Source organism: Bos taurus, chromosome 2, assembly GCF_002263795.3.
Source record: "Bos taurus isolate L1 Dominette 01449 registration number 42190680 breed Hereford chromosome 2, ARS-UCD2.0, whole genome shotgun sequence".
Lineage (NCBI taxonomy): Eukaryota > Metazoa > Chordata > Mammalia > Artiodactyla > Bovidae > Bos > Bos taurus.
The window spans coordinates 24,901,309-24,919,546 of record NC_037329.1 but is presented as its reverse complement, the minus strand read 5'-3'; the positions used below and the strand labels follow the sequence as shown (position 1 = coordinate 24,919,546).

General features: G+C 39.4%; 1 protein-coding gene across 3 annotated transcripts in view; it reads left to right on the top strand.

The window, feature by feature from the left end:
- The window catches only part of CYBRD1 (cytochrome b reductase 1), a 34,882-nt gene extending 26,157 nt beyond the window's left edge, over nucleotides 1-8,725 (top strand). For 2 of the 3 annotated variants that reach the window (XM_059875239.1, XM_005202340.5), the window contains exons 3-4: nucleotides 4,230-4,384; nucleotides 4,972-8,725. In XM_059875239.1, the coding sequence (XP_059731222.1) occupies nucleotides 4,230-4,384; nucleotides 4,972-5,272 (456 nt within the window). In that variant the 3' untranslated portion in view covers nucleotides 5,273-8,725. The remainder of the gene's footprint in view (nucleotides 1-4,229; nucleotides 4,385-4,971) is intronic. The other variant, NM_001206049.1, reaches the window with a different exon arrangement.
- Nucleotides 8,726-18,238: the final 9,513 nt, after the last annotated feature.

Below are 18,238 nucleotides of genomic sequence, written 5' to 3'. Positions count from 1 at the left end.
TTGAGAACAGTTGGTCGAAGAGAAAAACCTATGAATAGCCAAGAGGTTACATTACAATAATATTATTGGAAATATTAATTTCTTTTATGTTTTCTATTAAGAGTATTAAAGTTTTGTCTTTGATATGAAGTATACTTAATTCATCTAGAATTGTTAGTTCATGATGAGATACTGTTATCTAACTTCATTTTTTCTGCAGATTGATAAGCTCTTTCCCCAGCACCATTTATTGAATTGTCCCTGTCTTTGCCATTTATCTGCACTGCCAGTTTTGTCTCTTTTTCTCTGCATCCAAGCCAGTGGAATTGAAGAGTATAGAAGTATTAAAGTATATATTTGTTGTCGTTTAGTCATTCAGTTGTGTCCAACTCTTTTGCAACCCTATGGACTGTAGTCTATGGGATTTTCCAGGTAAGAATACTGGCATGGATTTCCATTTCTTTCTCCAGGGATCTTCCTGACCCAGGCATCAAACTCACATCTCCTGCCCTGGCAGGCAGATTCTTTACAACTGAGCCACCAGGGAAGCTGTTGAAGTACACAGAAGTATATAGAAGTATTTACAGGGTATAAAATAGAGGTAGAGATAAGAATCTTTGTACTGTTCTTTTTTTGAAGAGGATACTTCTAATATTTCACTATTCAGTACAGATGCTTCACATTTTCTCTTATTCCAGTTTGTGAATTGGTTTTGTTTTTCTTTTGAAATCATGAAAGTGAAAATCGCTCAGTCACGTCTGAGTCTTAGTGACCCCATGGACTATACAGTCTATGGAATTCTCCAGGCCAGAATGCTGGAGTGGGTAGTGCTTCCCTTCTCCAGGGGATCTTCCCAACCCAGGGATTGAACCCAGGTCTCCCACATTGCAGGCAGATTCTTTACCATCTGAGCCACCAGGGAAGACCTGAAATCATGAATGAATGTAGAATTTTATTGGATGTTTTTTGTGTATGTTGAGATGTGACTTCGGTTTTTCCTCTTTAATCTGTTAACGTAGTCAGTTACATCAATGGATATTCTAATATTAAACTTGGGTAAATTGAAAACATTTTTAATTGTTTCAAGATTCTCTTTTGCTCTCTGAAATATTCAGATTCTTATCTCTTATTGTTTTATCTGTGTACTAACTAGGCTTCTCAGAAATGCCACGTCACAACTTTATAACTTTTGTTTAACAGGAGAAAATGTGGTCCCTGACTTTTTCCTTGCTTACATCCAAATATCTGGTAGTATTTATGAACACAGGACTTGGAATCCGGAAGACCTCAGTTTGAATCAGTTTCATTCATTTGTAATTTGTGACCTTTGGACTTGTTATTGAACTTTTCTGGGCTTAGTTTGCTCACTTAGTAAGACTTTCATACATCCTTCACAACATCATAGGAACCACGGACAAATAATGCATCGAAAGGCTCAGACTAGGGCTTAGCGTACTAGAATGACACAAGTCAACTGTTGTTATTAAAACTGGAAGCCTTGTGGTAGGCTCCTTTACAACCTGAAGATGACCTTTTCATTTCAGCTATAGATCATTAACACCTTCATGGTTGAGAATATCATTTTATGTCATTGAAATTTTATTCATGATTTATCCATGGAAATATATTTTTTCCATATTCCTATTCTCCTGCCTCTTCTGAGATTCCTAAGATTCTTATTGTTTTGAATGATTCTTACTGTTTTCTCTTATTTCTTTCAGAATTTATCTTGTGTGTCTCTTATAATCCCGTAAAGCTCAATGATATAAGTAGATGGGACATCAGAAATTTGCTTACAGGACCCCATTTAACTCTGTTGAAAAATACTTATCCATTTTTCAACAGAATTAAATACCAATTATGCATTGGATACCTATCTAGCTTGTGGGGGATACATTGTTCCATAAGACAAGCATGGGCCCAAAGAGAAATGCTTAGAAAAAGGAAATAAAGAATGATTAATATAAACTATACATCTTTATGTTATAAATTTGCATAATTTGGAACACTTTTAATCAAAGATAAGCATCCTGTAATTTTTTTTCTTTTCCTTTTAAAAATAACTTGATGTTGAAAAAAATGTTTTCATAGCAAAAGTAAGACTTAGAGCGCAATCACCCTGGAGTCCTGTAAGTCCGATGTCCCATCTACTTCGATCATTGAGCTTTATGGGATTATAAGAGACACACAAGATAAATCCTGAAAGAAATAAGAGAAAACATTAAGAATTATTTAAAACAATAAGAATCTTAGAAATTTCAGAAGAGGCAGGAGAATAGGAATATGGAAAAAAAAATATTTCCATGGATTAGTCACAGAAAAGATAGTGTGACTTACTCATAGAAATATATTTGTCCTAAATCCTTGGCAGTCACTCACCTAAGCCCCATTTTTGTATAGAAAGTGCAACCTGTACATTAGGATGCTTGCCCTTTGATATTAATACTAAAAGAATCAATCACTAAAGAGCACTGAAGGAGGATTAGGAACACTCTGAACCACCAAGGAGGACTCTCTGAACCCTTTCTAATATATTCAGGCATTTGTGACGTTAATGAAAAATAAAGTATGCAAACCAGCCTATAAAATGCATTTTCAGTTACTTTGCATTCATTACTATTGCCTTTATGCTGATTTCTAAATGTGTTTTAGGGCTTCAAACCCCTTCTGTTTTCATTCTTCTCTATCCCCCTTTGATCTCAATCAGGAAAAATGAACAGTGATGCTAGTGTTTCTTCTCATTCTCGTGTCTTCTCATAGTTGTTTTGTTAGGGTGGTAGATCCCAAAGAGATAGCTGAAAAAAAAATACCCCTCTAAACTCAGTGGTCATTAAGTCATCTTTATTTTCTGGAGGCGAAGTGATTCCTTAATGGGCAGGAGTGTGGGACAACAAAACAAATGTGAAAGCATTAACAGACTTTGGTTTCTGTAAGAATCTTACTGTCTTCACTGCAGAGAAGTATCCCAGTAAGGATTTAATTATTGAGGAGATGGAGAGAATTTTCTGCAGAATTCATTTCTTCCTCATAAAAAAAAAAACAAAAATTGTCATGTTTTTTCCACATAGCTTTCTTTAGGTTGTACTGACAAAATGTGTACTATTGTACTTAGATTTAGTGACTTAAAAGTCTTTTACTTCCCTTCCTACTTGGCAATCTTACGGAAACTGATAAGAACAATTAAGTATCAGAATGTCCATTGTAGCCTTATTAATGGCTGCAAAAACCTGGAAATAGAAATGTCCAGTAATAGGGAACTGAATAATTTGTTAGTCTTAAAATATTAGCCATTAGAAAGAATAAACTAGATTAACATGAGTTGATATGAAAAGATCTCCAAGATATACTGTTAAGAGAAAAAAGCAATATGCAGAACAAATATGTACAATAAAACCCCACTTACATTTTTAAAAACTCCCTCTTTCTCTCTCTAAAAAAATTTTTATTGAAATATAGTTGATTTACATGTTGTGTTAGTTTCAGGTATACAGCAAGATGATTCAGTTATATGTAAATATATATGTGTGTGTACACACACACACACACACACACACACACACACACACACACACACGTACTGTGCTGTGCTAAGTCACTTCAGTTGTCTCCAACTCTCCGCGACCCTATGGACTATAGCCTGCCAGGCTCCTTTGTCCATGGGATTCTCCAGGCAAGAATACTTGGAGTGGGTTGCCATGCCCTTCTCCAGGGGATCTTCCTGACTCAGGGATCGAACCCACATCCCTTACATCTCCTGTATTGGCAAGCGGGTTTTTTACCACTAGCGCCACCTGGGGAGACCGTGTGCGCGCGCCACACACACACACACACACACTCTTTTTTAGATTCTTTCCATTTTAGGTTATTACAGGATATTGACTATAATTCCCTGTGCTATACAATAGGCCTTTTTGGTTATCTATCTTATGTATAGTAGGGAGTATGTTTTAATCCCATCCTCTTAATTTATTCCTCCCCACCCTTTAACCTTTAGTAACCATAAGTTCATTTTCTATGTCTAACTCACTTTCTCTTTAAACACACACACACATATGCTTGTTTGGTCATAGAAATTTTATGGAAAGATGCTTGAGAAAGTCATAGTAGGTGTCAGTTTTGAGTGGAACTAGAATGGGGAAACTTGGTTCTAAATGAAATGTTTTCTCGTGCACATATTGCTTCTCTAACAATAATTTTAAAACAGTTAAAACTTACAATTAATTGATAACCTCTGAATTTTTTATGTTTAGCTTCTCCTAGGTTTTTTTGTCTTTCTGCTTCCTTGGGCTCCACTTTCTCTCCGAGCACTTCTCATGCCCATACACGTCTATTCCGGACTTTTCATCTTTGGAACAGTGATTGCAACTGTACTTATGGGATTGACTGAGAAACTGATTTTTGCCCTGTAAGTTTCATAGTTTTCCTAAATGCAATTCTTCAGCTACAAAATATTACATACTTGCTCATTGGACAAATATAAATGTGACAAAATTTTTTAAATGGTGAAAATAAAAAATTTAAATATTTATTTTAAAAAATGTGTTATACATGTAATATAGCATTAATAATGCTTGAAAGAAAAACCAAGCAGTCCAACAAATTGTACCACTCTTACAAAGCAACCTTTGAAGTTATACATGCCCTTTCAATTGATATACATGTTTTATGATATACATGATATACAATTTGATATACATGTTTTTATGTTAACTAATTATGATATACATATTTTTGTATCATCCTTTTTTTGATTTTAAGTGGTACAGATGTTTTAGATGCTATATTATTTTCATACTTTGTGAAATTTTTAACAGTTTTGTACTAATCCACTGAGTGAATTATATGAATTTCTTAATATCAAGCTTTAAGGGAATTTATGTTGAATTTACACACACTGTACCAGTGTGCCCTTTGAGCAAATAATTCAAGACTGTTTAGCATGTTGCTGTATCACCCTGTTTGTAACTGGACATACTCTCTCTTTTTCTATAGGAAAAATCCTTCATACAGTTCATTGCCACCAGAAGGTATTTTCACAAACACCCTTGGCCTTCTGATTCTGGTGTTTGGGGCTCTCATTTTTTGGATAGTCACCAGACCACAATGGAAACGTCCTAAAGAACCAAATTCTGTCCTTCTTCAGCCAAACGGAGGTGCTCCAGAGGGAGTGGAAAGTTCCATGGCAATGAACTTTGGCAACGTGGACAAATCAGATTCAGAGTTAAACAGTGAAGCAGCAGCAAGGAAAAGAAACATCACCCTTGATGAGGCTGGACAGAGATCCACCATGTAAAATGGGGTAGCAATGTAGCCATATAACTCCAGTGTAAAAAACTAGCTCTCCAGTTTAGCTTCTCCTACTTACCCGTGAGATGATTGAGGTCCACAGAGTCAATATTTATTCTAATCAAAAAATAGGATGTCTTGAAAGTGTTTATATTGATTGAGGCTTATAAACTTACCCAAGTTGAGAGGGAGATGATCAGTGTAAATATTAATAACAGTAGATATAAATTGTGCTTATATTACCTTTTTCTCGTTGAGGACCAAAGCATTTAGCAGAGTGCCTTGCATAGAACAAATGATCAAAATGTGTCTACAGTTGGTAAATCTGATAAACTGGCAGTTTCCCTGGCCTCTTATCATGTAGTCATTTTCTGTGTATTCTGGGAATCCAGTTATAAAGTTTTGGAATCAGATCATGACTATCTGGGACAGAGTTAATGCTCCACAGGTATCATGACTAGAGCCCAGAAAAAAATGTAGGAAAGGAACTGGCTCCCTTTTCCCTGTACCTGCCCTTTGCTCCCTCCCCGGCTGGTTTGTCCTTAGATTGGCCTTGGAGAGCAGGATTTATTTTAGGGCACTTTGGAGCAGTGACAAGACTGTAGGTAGCTGAAGGTCTCCTCTGGTCAGACCAGAAGTTTTTCCAAGTTGACTTAATCCCAAGGCTTCCTTGGGTTTGATGTACTTTATGATCCAGATTCCAAACCTAATTATGATGAGAATATACCTGAATACATAAGCAGTATAAACTGCTCTACAAACCTTAAAGAACACTTTCTCCCAAGTTTCTGGTGTTTTTAAACATGGAACTTACTAAGTGCCAGTACTATCCTAAGCACTTTATAAATCTTAGCTCATTCAATCCCCAGATATAACTTTTGCAGTAGGCACCATTAAAATCTTCATTTTACAGATGAGATATCTGAGAGAGGTTAGTAGCCTGCCTGAAGGTCACACAGCTAATGAGTAGTGAAACTGAGACTCCAAAACTGGCATTTTGGCACCTCAGGTCAGTCCATGATTCACCATATTGTTGTCTTCATGCATGCATCCTAAGTTGCTCAGTCGTGTCTCTGCGACCCCAAGTCCCTGCCTGGCTTCTCTGTCCATGGGGTTCTCCAGACAAGAATCCTGGAGTGGGTTGCCATTTCTTTCTCCAGGGGATCTTCCCAACCCAGGGAGCAAACCCAGATCTTCTGCATTACAGGTGGATTCTTTACTCTCTGAGCCACTAGGGAAGCCCTTGCTAATTTACACCTGCTTTGACCCACCCTTGGATAAACCTCATTTGGTGGGATACAGTAGAGTTTTTAAAATTTACCTTCTGGCTCCATTTACAAGGCAGATTCCTCAAATAAACAAGGAAAAGGGCCTACCCTTACCTGGAGATTCACCATGGGCACCCTGCCACTGCCAACAAGCCATGGCTTACCTTGATGCTCCTTTGATCTTAAAATTGTGTCTTGGTAATAAAGAGAGGTTTAGGCAAGAACATCTATAGCTTTCAAAGTTCATCAATTATCAATTCGGTTCTTCAGAATCTTAGCTGCTAAACAGCTTTGGGTTTGGAGGTAGGAGAGATGAACTTCATGGTCTGCCCTTCCCAGGGAGCAAGAGCTAGGGTCCTTCCTGATTTGGATGGAATTCTCGGGGCTATCTTGTGTTTTGGGTTCTCAGTAGTGAATTAAGACTCAGAGATGATAGTTTTCATGCATGAGATCTCTGTATAGACTCTGGCCTGGTAAAACCTAGAGTGGTGCCTATGCTGAAACAATGTATTTTTATCTGAGGGTTAATTTTTGGTTTCCCTGCAATTTTAAACTGTTTCTACCAAATAAACTTAACGTTTTTGGTGTTTAGCGAATTTCCTTTTAGGGTAACTGGTTATTATGCCCATAGACTGAGTACAAGCTACTCTTCATCACATCCCTGAAATTTGATGATAATCATTTGAGTCACTCGCCAAAACACTGTTGTCTTCTTCATTCTGTTTCCAAAATTTTGGCAATAGTCATAGGGATCCCCAGTGCCCAGCCTAGTGCCTGGCATATATGTATGCAATATGCACATAAATTCAGTAGAAGTAGAGCCTGCTGCAATTTGGGTCCTAAGTGGAAGGAGGAATTGAATTGTCACACAGAAACATATTTTGGTAAATGGATGTTTCATTACATAGAGGTGCACAAAATTCCAGGTATTTTGGGGGGCAAGGGGTTAATGACCACCCCAAGAATTGAAGCTGCCATTCCATTTCCTACAGTTCAGGAAAGAGATTATCAATGAAAAGTTAATTATGGGTTTGGCACTAGGCTGTGCTGCCCCATTGAGAAGTATTGGAGCACTCCTCATCTTAGCCCTTTATTTTATCCCTCTTGTGGGTTAATGTGAGGTTCATCTTACAGATATTATAAGAACTTCTTTTCTTTCTTTCTCAACCTTTGTGAAAACAATGCATAGTAAAATATATCTAGAAACCTTTCTGTTTGAGATTCTCTTAATGGACCTTTTATTCTAATGATAATTATACCTTTATCTTTCAAAAGCTGGTATTTCCTACCTAAAGCATCTCCCCCCAAAATATCTCATTAAAAAGTCCACAAAAAGAACACGGGAGAAGAAAGCCTTAGGTGTCAATTCCAAAACAGTGATTGAAATCTTCCCAAATAATTATAGCTTATATCATCTACAGAGATAGTCTGGCTTGCCTTACCCCATAATATAATTTCAGGAAAAAAAGCTATATTTTAACACGCATCTAAATCAACACTAAAGCCTTTTGTCTCGAAGGGTTTATTGAGAAACTCAGATGATTATACTTTTTAAATTAATGTTATCAAAACTGTACAAATTCCTGTGCTCATTGTGTCAAACTGAATCCACCCTCCAAAGTACCTTCCTCCCTTTCTTCTCCTGGTTTCATTTAAGCTGTGCGGGTTAGAAACAGTATCTCAGACCTTATGATCAAATGACAAAGGAGATAATCGCACTTTTTCAGGAATACTGACAAGTGATTTTTGTTTCTAAAGGACAAAATAAAGAGGATGTCTTGCTTTTAATTAGGCTCTTTCCCTGCTGAGTTGGAAATTCCAGTGCAAAACTGATAGACCGCAACTGCCAAATTTGAAAGCCTGAAGTAAAGCTTTTTGCTAATTTTATTGCAGCAAGATGGAATTTTTATCTTTGTATGTCCTTTTTTAGATAACTCTGACAGAAAACTGTTACTGCTATGTCTTCGAGCTACACATAGGAAAGTATAGAAGAATGAAAACTTCTTTATCCTCTACAAAGTACCTGAAAACTTTAAGTGGGAAAGATTCCTCTGTTTAAAATCTACCTTTTTAATCTCAATACATTTATGCAAAAATGTTAAATAGCTTGAATATTTTGTAATTTTGTAGAAAAAATATGCATCTATTTTTTTCTTGTTTTTATATAGTAATAAAAGTTATTTTGGAAGCTATTTGTGTATATTATTTGTGTTGTAGACATTGTTCTGAAAGTCTCTTTCCCAGGTTTTTTTTTGTTAGTTTTTCAGTGGGGAAGAATTTTTTTAAGTTTTGTGGAATGGAATATCAGTAAATAAGGATGTAACAGCTATTAGCGATTTCAGGCCTCCAAGTGTGAATGAAGTCTCCCAAGGGGGAAAACAATACCTGCAATCCAGCACATGCCACCATGCCCCCTACGGTGATTGCCAAGGAGCTGGGTGGGAGTGAGGGGAGGAGGGCAGTGAAAAGTCAAAAAACAGATACAGACGCTGGCCCAGATAGCTGAGATGCATATGAAAGGAATGACTTCAAAAATCCCAGACTCTTGCTTCTTCCCATACATAGAAGAATGATAAATCCTTACCTTGCTATCTGGTTTTCCTTACTTAACAATAATCTTTGATGTTCAAGCGCCTGCCCCCTTTGTTACAAACTTGGGTGTAGCCTGACTCCCTCCTCCTTGGAGCAGTCGCTCAGGTCTACCTGAGATCCTGTCTCCTAGACTTGAAGTCCTAAGATTCTCCCACCGAATAAAACACTCTCTGCTTTCAGGTTGTAAACTAATTTTTTAGTCGACAGTTTGTTTATTATTGAAAATGCTGTCAGATTTCTCTAAAGTGTGTACTCTGAGTACCGTACCTTTATATTGCCAGAAGGATCAGAGACTGTTTCAAAACTGTCATGGTTTTTCCTCCATATAGGATCTAAGCTGGCACCATACTCTATAGTATAGAAGGGAACCAAAATTAAGCAATCAAAGCAGATGCAGTGTAAGTTAGAAAAAGACTTCCTTTGGTGGTCCAGTGGCTAAGACTCCACGCTCGCAACGTGGAGAGAGGTGCCTGGGTTTAATCCTTGATCAGGGAACTAGATCTCACATTTCACAACTACAGATCCCGCTTACCCCTCCTAAGACCCCTGGCTCAGTCAAATAAATATTAAAAAATAATAAAACTGCTAGTTATTACAGAACTCTGTATTTATAGTAAATTATTCTCAAGAAGGGGGCTTCCCTGGTGGCTCAGAGGTTAAAGCGTCTGACTGCAATGCAGGAGACCTGGGTTCGATCCCTGGGTTGAGAAGATCCCCTGAAGAAGGAAATGGCAACCCACTCTAGTACACTTGCCTGAAGAATCCCATGGAAGGAGGAGCCTGGTGGGCTACGGAGGAGCCTGGTGGGCTACAGTCCATGGGGTCGCAAAGAATTGGACACGACTGAGCGACTTCACTCACTCACTCATTCTCAAGAAAGCCTTCCCAGGTGGCGCTAGTGATAGAGAACCTGCCTCCCAATACAGGAGACACAAGAGACACAGGTTTGATCCCTGGGTTGGGAAGATTCCCTGGAGGAGGAAATGGCAATCTACTCCAGTATTCTTGCCCAGAGGATCCCATGAACAGAGGAGCCAGGTGGGCTATAATCCATGGGGTCACAAAGAGTTTGCACGTGACTGACCAGCTGAGCACACACACACAATCTTTGAGAAAACATAATTCATTATGGATGAATGGTTGGATTTTTATTTTTTCCACACAGAAAAAGATAATTAGCATCTGAGCAGTGTCAATATTCATTGAATCTTAATTTAATTGTTCATTTAGTCTTTTTCACCTACTTTTTGTCTCCTGGGAAATGTTAATGGTATTTTATGTTGCGTAGGTGTAATAACACTAATTGTGAATGTCCTATTATGCGATAGAGCCATGATATTGGGTAAATTGAATCTGTATAAGTTATATATTTTGTCACTGATTTATATTATCAATTTCAGGCATATCATATTTCATTTCAGATTGATCTTAATTGGCAAGTACTTTTGACATTTTTTAAAATATATGACTCAAGCACATGGTCATGTAATTTTATATATATTAGCTCATTCAGTTTAATTTCCAAGTGGTCTAGACATGTCACAGTGCCCACCATGCCCTGGCCCCTCCAGGCAGCTCCATTTTACTGACCACACACAACCTGCATTTCCTCTGTCACAATTAATTATACATATTACTATAAGTCCACAATATAATGTTTACAGTTTGGTTTTATATAATCATAAGTATTTTAAAGAAATGAAGATGTACTACATTCGTGTTTCTTAGACCATATTTCAAATTAAAAATCTTATGAAAGAAAGAAAGAAATCACAAGTAGTTTTCCAGTGTTCGTCATCCTCTCCTGAAGTCTAAGTTTCCACCAGGCATCCTCTACCTCATCCTGAAGAACTTCCTTTAGTAATTCTTTAGTGTGGGTCTGCTGATGATAAATTCTTGTTTTCATTTTTCTAAAAATAGTCTATATAATTTTCATTTTTGAAAGATATATTCCCTGGGTGTAGAATTCTGGGTTGATAGATTTTTCATTTTGACACTCTAAAGATGTTATTCTACTGTGTTTTTGCCTCAGTAACTTATGATGTTTAGACAGTAGTTAGGGGAGTTCCCTGGTGGTCCAGTGGTTAGGACTCGGCCCTCTTGCTGCTGGAGTTGGGTTTCAACCCTGGGAACTAAGATCCTGCACATTGCATAATAGAGGAAAAAAAAAAAAAAAAGATAGTAGTCAGCAGTAGTCGTGTTATTGTTTCCTTGTATGTAATGTGTTTTTTTGTTTCTGGCCATTTTCAAGATTTTCTCTTTATCTTTGGTTTTGGCAGTTTACTTATGATATACTCAAGTGTATGTTTTTTTAAAAAGTTGTACTTTAGGCTTACTGAACCTCTTGAATCTATAAATGTATGTCTTCTACCAAACTTGGAGCATTTTTAGCCATTGTGTCTCCAAATATTTTTCTGCCTCATTCTCTCTTCTCTTTCTAGAACTCCATTTACAATGTGTTTGAGCTTTTGATACTGCTCCCAGGTCACTGAGGCTCTGTTCATTTTTTAAAATTATATATATTTTTAGTAAGTAAGAATTCAAGTCAGTGAATATTTCTGTATTTTATATTCCCTCTTCTTCTACTTAAAAAAAAAAAAGTGTAGTTTTGAAATAATACAGGCTCATAGGAAGTTGCAAAGATGGTACAGAGGTATCATGTACTTTTGACCCAGTATGCCCCAATGATGATATCATGCATAAATATGTGTGTGTGTGCATGCATGCTAAGTCACTTCAGTCATGCCCAACTCTTTGCAACCCTATGGACTGCAGCCCACCAGGTTCCTCTGCCCATGAGATTCTCCAGGCAAGAATACCTGAATGGGTTGCCATGCCCCCCTCCAGGGGATCTTCCCAACCCAGGGATCACACCCAGGTCTCCTGTGGCTCCTGCATTGCAGGCAGATTCTTTACCACTGAGCCAGCAGGGAAGCCCTTGCATAAGTATAGTATAATATAAAACTGGCAATGGTGCAATGCAAGCTTATAGTTCTCTGCCACTTTATCATGTATAGATTCATGATACCACCACCACAATCAAGATCCAACTTTGTGCATTACCACAAAGTTCTCTCACAAAACTCTTATATTCAAATTTACTTCCTCTCCCCTACACCATTTATATTCTCTTCCCCCACCCACCAAATTTTATTATGGTTGTCTTAAGTATTTCCTCTACCTATTGAGAATCACATCAGATAGTATACAATTTTTGATTCAACCATCCAACCAAAGTTTAGAAGACTCAAGATTAGGAAGAAATTCATTGCATTTTCCATATATATTAATATTTGCTCTCTCCTTTGTTATTCCTTACTTTCCAATGTTCCAAGATTTCTTTCTTTTTAAGAAACACTCCATATCCATTCTTTTAGAGTAGGTCTTCTCACAACACATTTTCTTAGTTTTTATCTCAGAATGACTTTATTTCCTCTGCATTCTTGAAGGATATTCTCAGTGAATATTGAATTCTGGGTTCACTGTTTTTTCTTTCAGGACTTGGAGAATGTTACCCATTCCTTTCTGGCCTCTGTGGTTTCTGATGTGAAATCTGTGGTCATTTGAATAGTTTTTCCCTTAAATATGTAAGGTAACTTTCTTTCTTGCTGTTTTCAAGACCTTTCCTTTGTTTTTTGTTTTTTGGGAATTTGGTTGTGATTTGTATGGGCATGGATTTCTGTGTCCATTCATTTCAAGCATGTTTCCATTTCTATCCCTGAGCATAGCTGCTTTATAACTTTTGTCTACTGATACCAATGTCTTGATCATTTTGAGATGAGTTCCCATTGATTGCCTTTTCTCTTGAATGTGGATTGCATTTGTATTTCTTAGTATGTCTACCAATTTTTATTGTATCCTAGACACTGTTAATGGTTGAAGAGACTCTGGATCATATTCCTCTAAAGCAGGGGTCCCCAAACTCGGGATCTAATGCCTAATGATCTGAGGTGGAGCTGATGTAATAATAACAGAAATAAAGTGCACAACAAAAGAAACATGCCTCAGTCATCCTGCAGCCACCCCCTCCCACTCCTCACTTCATGGAAAAATTGTCTTCCATGAAATTGGTCTCTGGTACCAGAGAGGTTGGGGACTGCTACTCTAAGAGTACTGACCTTTTGCTTTAGTAGGCAGTAAACTTGGTCAGACTGACAAGCAAGCAGCAGCTGAAGTTTCTGCTCAGTTCTTTTAGCATCTGCTCATGCATATATAATTCAAGGGCAGCCAAAGATGTGATTAGAGTTTCTGTGTGGAATTAAAACTCTTCCTTAGAGCCTCTCTTCTGCCTAGGATTCTCTCCATTCTTACAAGCTGCTCTGGTCACTCTGAACTTTGTCCTTTGGTTCTTCAAGCAGATAAAGCCTAGAGTTTTCTATTGAATTTCAGCCTCCGTGCTATAGAGATCAGAGCCTCTCTTCAGCAGAAAAACTAAAAATGGAAACTTACCTAGTGCCAATCCCTTCTTCCAAATGTAGGCTGTACTCAGATTTCTGCCTGCTTTTCATTGCTTTCTAGTGTCTTCAGGTAGTTTAAAAAAATTTTTTTTCCCAGAATTTTTAGCTGTTATCTGTGGAAGGGCTTGTCTAATAGAAGTTACTCCTCCATTACTAGAAACCAGAACTTTGCAACACTTTTCATTGCTGTGCTGTGTGCTGTGCCTAGTCGCTCAGTTGTGTCCGACTCTTTGCGACCCCATGGACTGTAGCCTGCCAGGCTCCTCTGCCCATGGGATTCTCCAGGCAAGAATACTGGAGTGGGTTGCCATGTCCTCCTCCATGGGATCTTCCTGACCCAGGGATTGAACCCAGGTCTCCCACATCGCAGGCAGATTCTTTACCATCTGAGCCACCAGGGAAGCCCAAGAATACTGGAATGGGTGGCCTATTCCTTCTCCATGGAATCTTCCCGATCCAGGAATCAAACCAGGGTCTCCTGCATTGCAGGCAGATTCTTTACCAGCTGAGCTACCAGGGAAGCCCTTTCATTGCTAGTGATATGAATTAGCATATCATTATAACATGCTTATATGATGTGAATCTACAAGGCAGAGTATATAATATGCAGTATTTTACTGATTTTGACCAGAAAGATCTTTTCTGTTTGTTTTCATGGAATAGCTGCAGAATGACTGCTTTGCGTTGGGAAAAGCTGATCAGAGGACAGCCTTATTCAAGGTGTCCTTACAACTTCTTGCCAAAACCAGACCTTGCTTATTATCCACTTAGATTTAATTCTCACTTAACTAAATGCTGCAGAAAACATACCTGTTTTAAATAGCCTGCAATTAAGGTGAGAGTTTGACCTTTGTTGTAAGGTAAGAACTGTAAGGGAATATTAAGGGATTGTGATCTCCACTTAAAAATGTCTGAGCATCTAGGTTTGTGTCACTGGACAAAATAAATATTCTGAATCTGAGATCTTATTCCAACAGCTTGACACTTTGAGATGGGAATACAGACAAAACAAATACATGCAAGGACAGGTTACTTGAGGGGATACGCACCATGTGAAAGCAAAGGCGTTTTTTACTTGGATTCTGGAAGGAGTCTGCTGCTGCTGCTAAGTCGCTTCAATCGTGTCTGACTCTTCGAAACCCCATGGACTACAGAAAGGAGTCTGCTGCTGCTGCTATGTCGCTTCAGTTGTGTCCGACTCTGTGCAACCCCAGAGACGGCAGCCCATCAGGCTCCCCCGTCCCTGGGATTCTCCAGGCAAGAACACTGGAGTGGGTTGCCATTTCCTTCTCCAATGCATGAAAATGAAAAGTGAAAGTGAAGTCGCTCAGTCGTGTCTGACTCTTCTCGACCCCATGGACTGCAGCCCACCAGGCTCCTCCATCCATGGGATTCTCCAGGCAAGAGTACTGGAGTGGGGTGCCATTGCCTTCTCCGAGAAAGGAGTCTACTACTGACCAATTCAGTACTTTATTCCAAGTGAGCAACCCAACTTTTTATTTTGTAATTTTAAATTGATCTTTTCCCAGGTGATATCTTTGGCATGAGTTAATTTCCCCCTTTAGTACAGAAATAATATCTCTTTTTAGAATAAGAAGATTGTGAAGAGGAAGAGGGAAAAACAGATGGGAAAATCTTGTGAAGATAATACTGGTTACTAATTTATCAAGTACACACAGTACCTAAAGTCCTATTGTATAGCATAATAGTCTCTGCAACTCTATTCTGGTTTACAATACTACACTGATATGGCAGATTAACTGCTTTAAGTAGTGGTTCCTTTCTAAGCTTAGCACCAACCACCTCCCTGAAATAGCTTACAAGATGGTCAACATCTGGTAAAAGAGACCAAACATCACCCCACCTTCTGTGCCTTGCTAAATTCAGCATCTCCTATAAAACCTGAGTCAGGTATCACCCAGGGCAGCCCCACTCTGGCTCCTGCTCCTCCTATGCCCCTGCTCCCACCGCCCCTTGGTCTGGGTGGAGCATTTCCCCTCAGAGGGTTCACAGAACCCTGCTCTTGCCACAAGCCCAGCTTATCAAATCATACCTGTTGCTTTTAGCTCTCTAAAGAACCCCCCTGCAATGCGGAAGACCCCAGTTCAATCTCTGGGTTGGGAAGAGATCCTGGAGGAGGAAATGGCAACCCACTCCAGTATTCTTGCCTGGACAATTCCATGGACAAAGGAGCCTGGCAAGCTAAGTCCCCGGGGTCACAAAGAGTTAGACATGACTGAGTGACTTTCTATTTCTGCTTTATTGACTATGCCAAAGCCTTTGACTGTGTGGATCACAATAAACTGTGAAAAATTCTTAAGGAGATGGGAATACCAGACCACCTGATCTGCCTCTTGAGAGATTTGTATGCAGGTCAGGAAGCAACAGTTAGAACTGGACATGGAACAACAGACTGGTTCCAAATAGGAAAAGGAGTTCGTCAAGGCTGTATATTGTCACCCTGTTTATTTAACTTATATGCAGAGTACATCATGAGAAACGCTGGACTGGAAGAAACACAAGCTGGAATCAAGATTGCCGGGAGAAATATCAATAACCTCAGATATGCAGATGACACCACCCTTATGGCAGAAAGTGAAAAGGAACTCAAAAGCCTCTTGATGAAAGTGAAAGTGGAGAGTGAAAAGTTGGCTTAAAGCTCAACATTCAGAAAACGAAGATCATGGCATCCGGTCCCACCACTTCATGGGAAATAAATGGGGAAACAGTGGAAACAGTGTCAGACTTTATTTTTCTGGGCTCCAAAATCACTACAGATGGTGACTGCAGCCATGAAATTAAAAGACGCTTACTCCTTGGAAGGAAAGTTATGACCAACCTAGATAGCATATTCAAAAGCAGAGACATTACTTTGCCAACAAAGGTTCGTCTAGTCAAGGCTATGGTTTTTCCTGTGGTCATGTATACATGTGAGAGTTGGACTGTGAATAAGGCTGAGCGCCGAAGAATTGACGCTTTTGAACTGTGGTGTTGGAGAAGACTCTTGAGAGTCCCTTGGACTGCAAGGAGATCCAACCAGTCCATTCTGAAGGAGATCAGCCCTGGGATTTCTTTGGAAGGAATGATGCTAAAGCTGAAACTCCAGTACTTTGGCTACCTCATGTGAAGAGTTGACTCATTGGAAAAGACTCTGATGCTGGGAGGGATTGGGGGCAGGAGGAGAAGGGGACGACAGAGGATGAGATGGCTGGATGGCATCACTGACTGGATGGACATGAGTCTCAGTGAACTCCGGGAGTTGGTGATGGACAGGGAGGCCTGGCGTGCTGCAATTCATGGGGTCACAAAGAGTCGGACACGACTGAGCGACTGATCTGATCTGATCTGAGCGACTTTCACTTTTCCTGATCTCTTTAAGTGCTAGAGAGTTGGAATTTGCATCCCCCAGGCTTATGGTAGGGCCAAATAGATAGACAGATGTTGAATGTTTATGAAAGGTTAATCACAAAGATAGCAGATAGTGAGAGAGACAGCTGTTGGTGGGGAAGAGAAGCTGGCGTGGGAGCAGGACTGCTGAGAGTTGCTCCCCTCTGTGCCTGGACAGTGGGGGTTGTGGGGCTGCATTAAACCTCCCTTCCTGTTTTACTTGCTTTTTTTCCCCCATGTCTTGCCTTTCTTGTTTCTTAGTGACCTCTCATTTCATTTTTCTCTTATCAAAAGCCATTCTCACTAACTTGTGGCAAGATGGGGACAGAGAAGAGGGCACTTCAATCTGAAAGAAATTTCTCGGACCACTTAGAGACCTTGACATGTGCCCCTGGACCTTGGGGAGCACAAAGGAGTCTTGTCTTTGCAAATGTAGAGTGGAGAGATGAATTAACCAGCTGCTCAAATGGTGGAAGTAAAGGAGAGGCTGGGCTAGGAGGCCTGCTGCTCCAGAAGCTGTTGGGCAAAAAAAAAAAAAAAAAAAAATCTCCAGTCAGCCAGGCACTTCCTCTGTCCTTAGCCAGCACCTAGAAATCTGTTGGTGTCTACAGTGTTTACACCTTTTTTGGTAGCCCTCCCAGATAAGACCCAAGATGATTCTCTCTATGTGCCTCCTTGGGTCCACATCTCTTCTTACTGAGATGTGGACTTTCTTCCATGATTATTAATGTCATAAAGAGCAATCCTGGAGCCCAGGGAATAAATCTTTAATTACAGAACATTAGACTTTAGGCAGCTAGGAAAGAAGAGGAGAGAGAGAGCATGCTGGAAAAGGGCTCCCTTCACTTACCACAGAGGTATGACCCATAAGACCACCCTCTTGAGGGACAGGCAAATTTGGGTGGAGAGAATGCTGGATAAGTGAACAGTCTTGGACCCCACAATCTGCCCACGTCTATTCATGTTAGAGGGAGCCCAGCATGCTAATTTATATTGCAAATCTGGATAAGAGTGTACTTGTGTTTTTTCAGAAAGACAAAGAACACCTATAAAATTACCTTGTTGTTCAGTTATTAAATCATGTTCAACGCTGCAACCTCATGGACTACAGCACGCCAGGCTTCACCAGCTCCTGGAGTTTGCTAAAATTCATGTCCATAGAACCAGTGATGCCATCCAAAAATTTCATCTCTGCCACCCTCTTCTCCTTTTGCCTTCAATCTTTCCCAGCATCAGGGTTTTTTCTAAGGAGTCAGTTCTTCACATCAG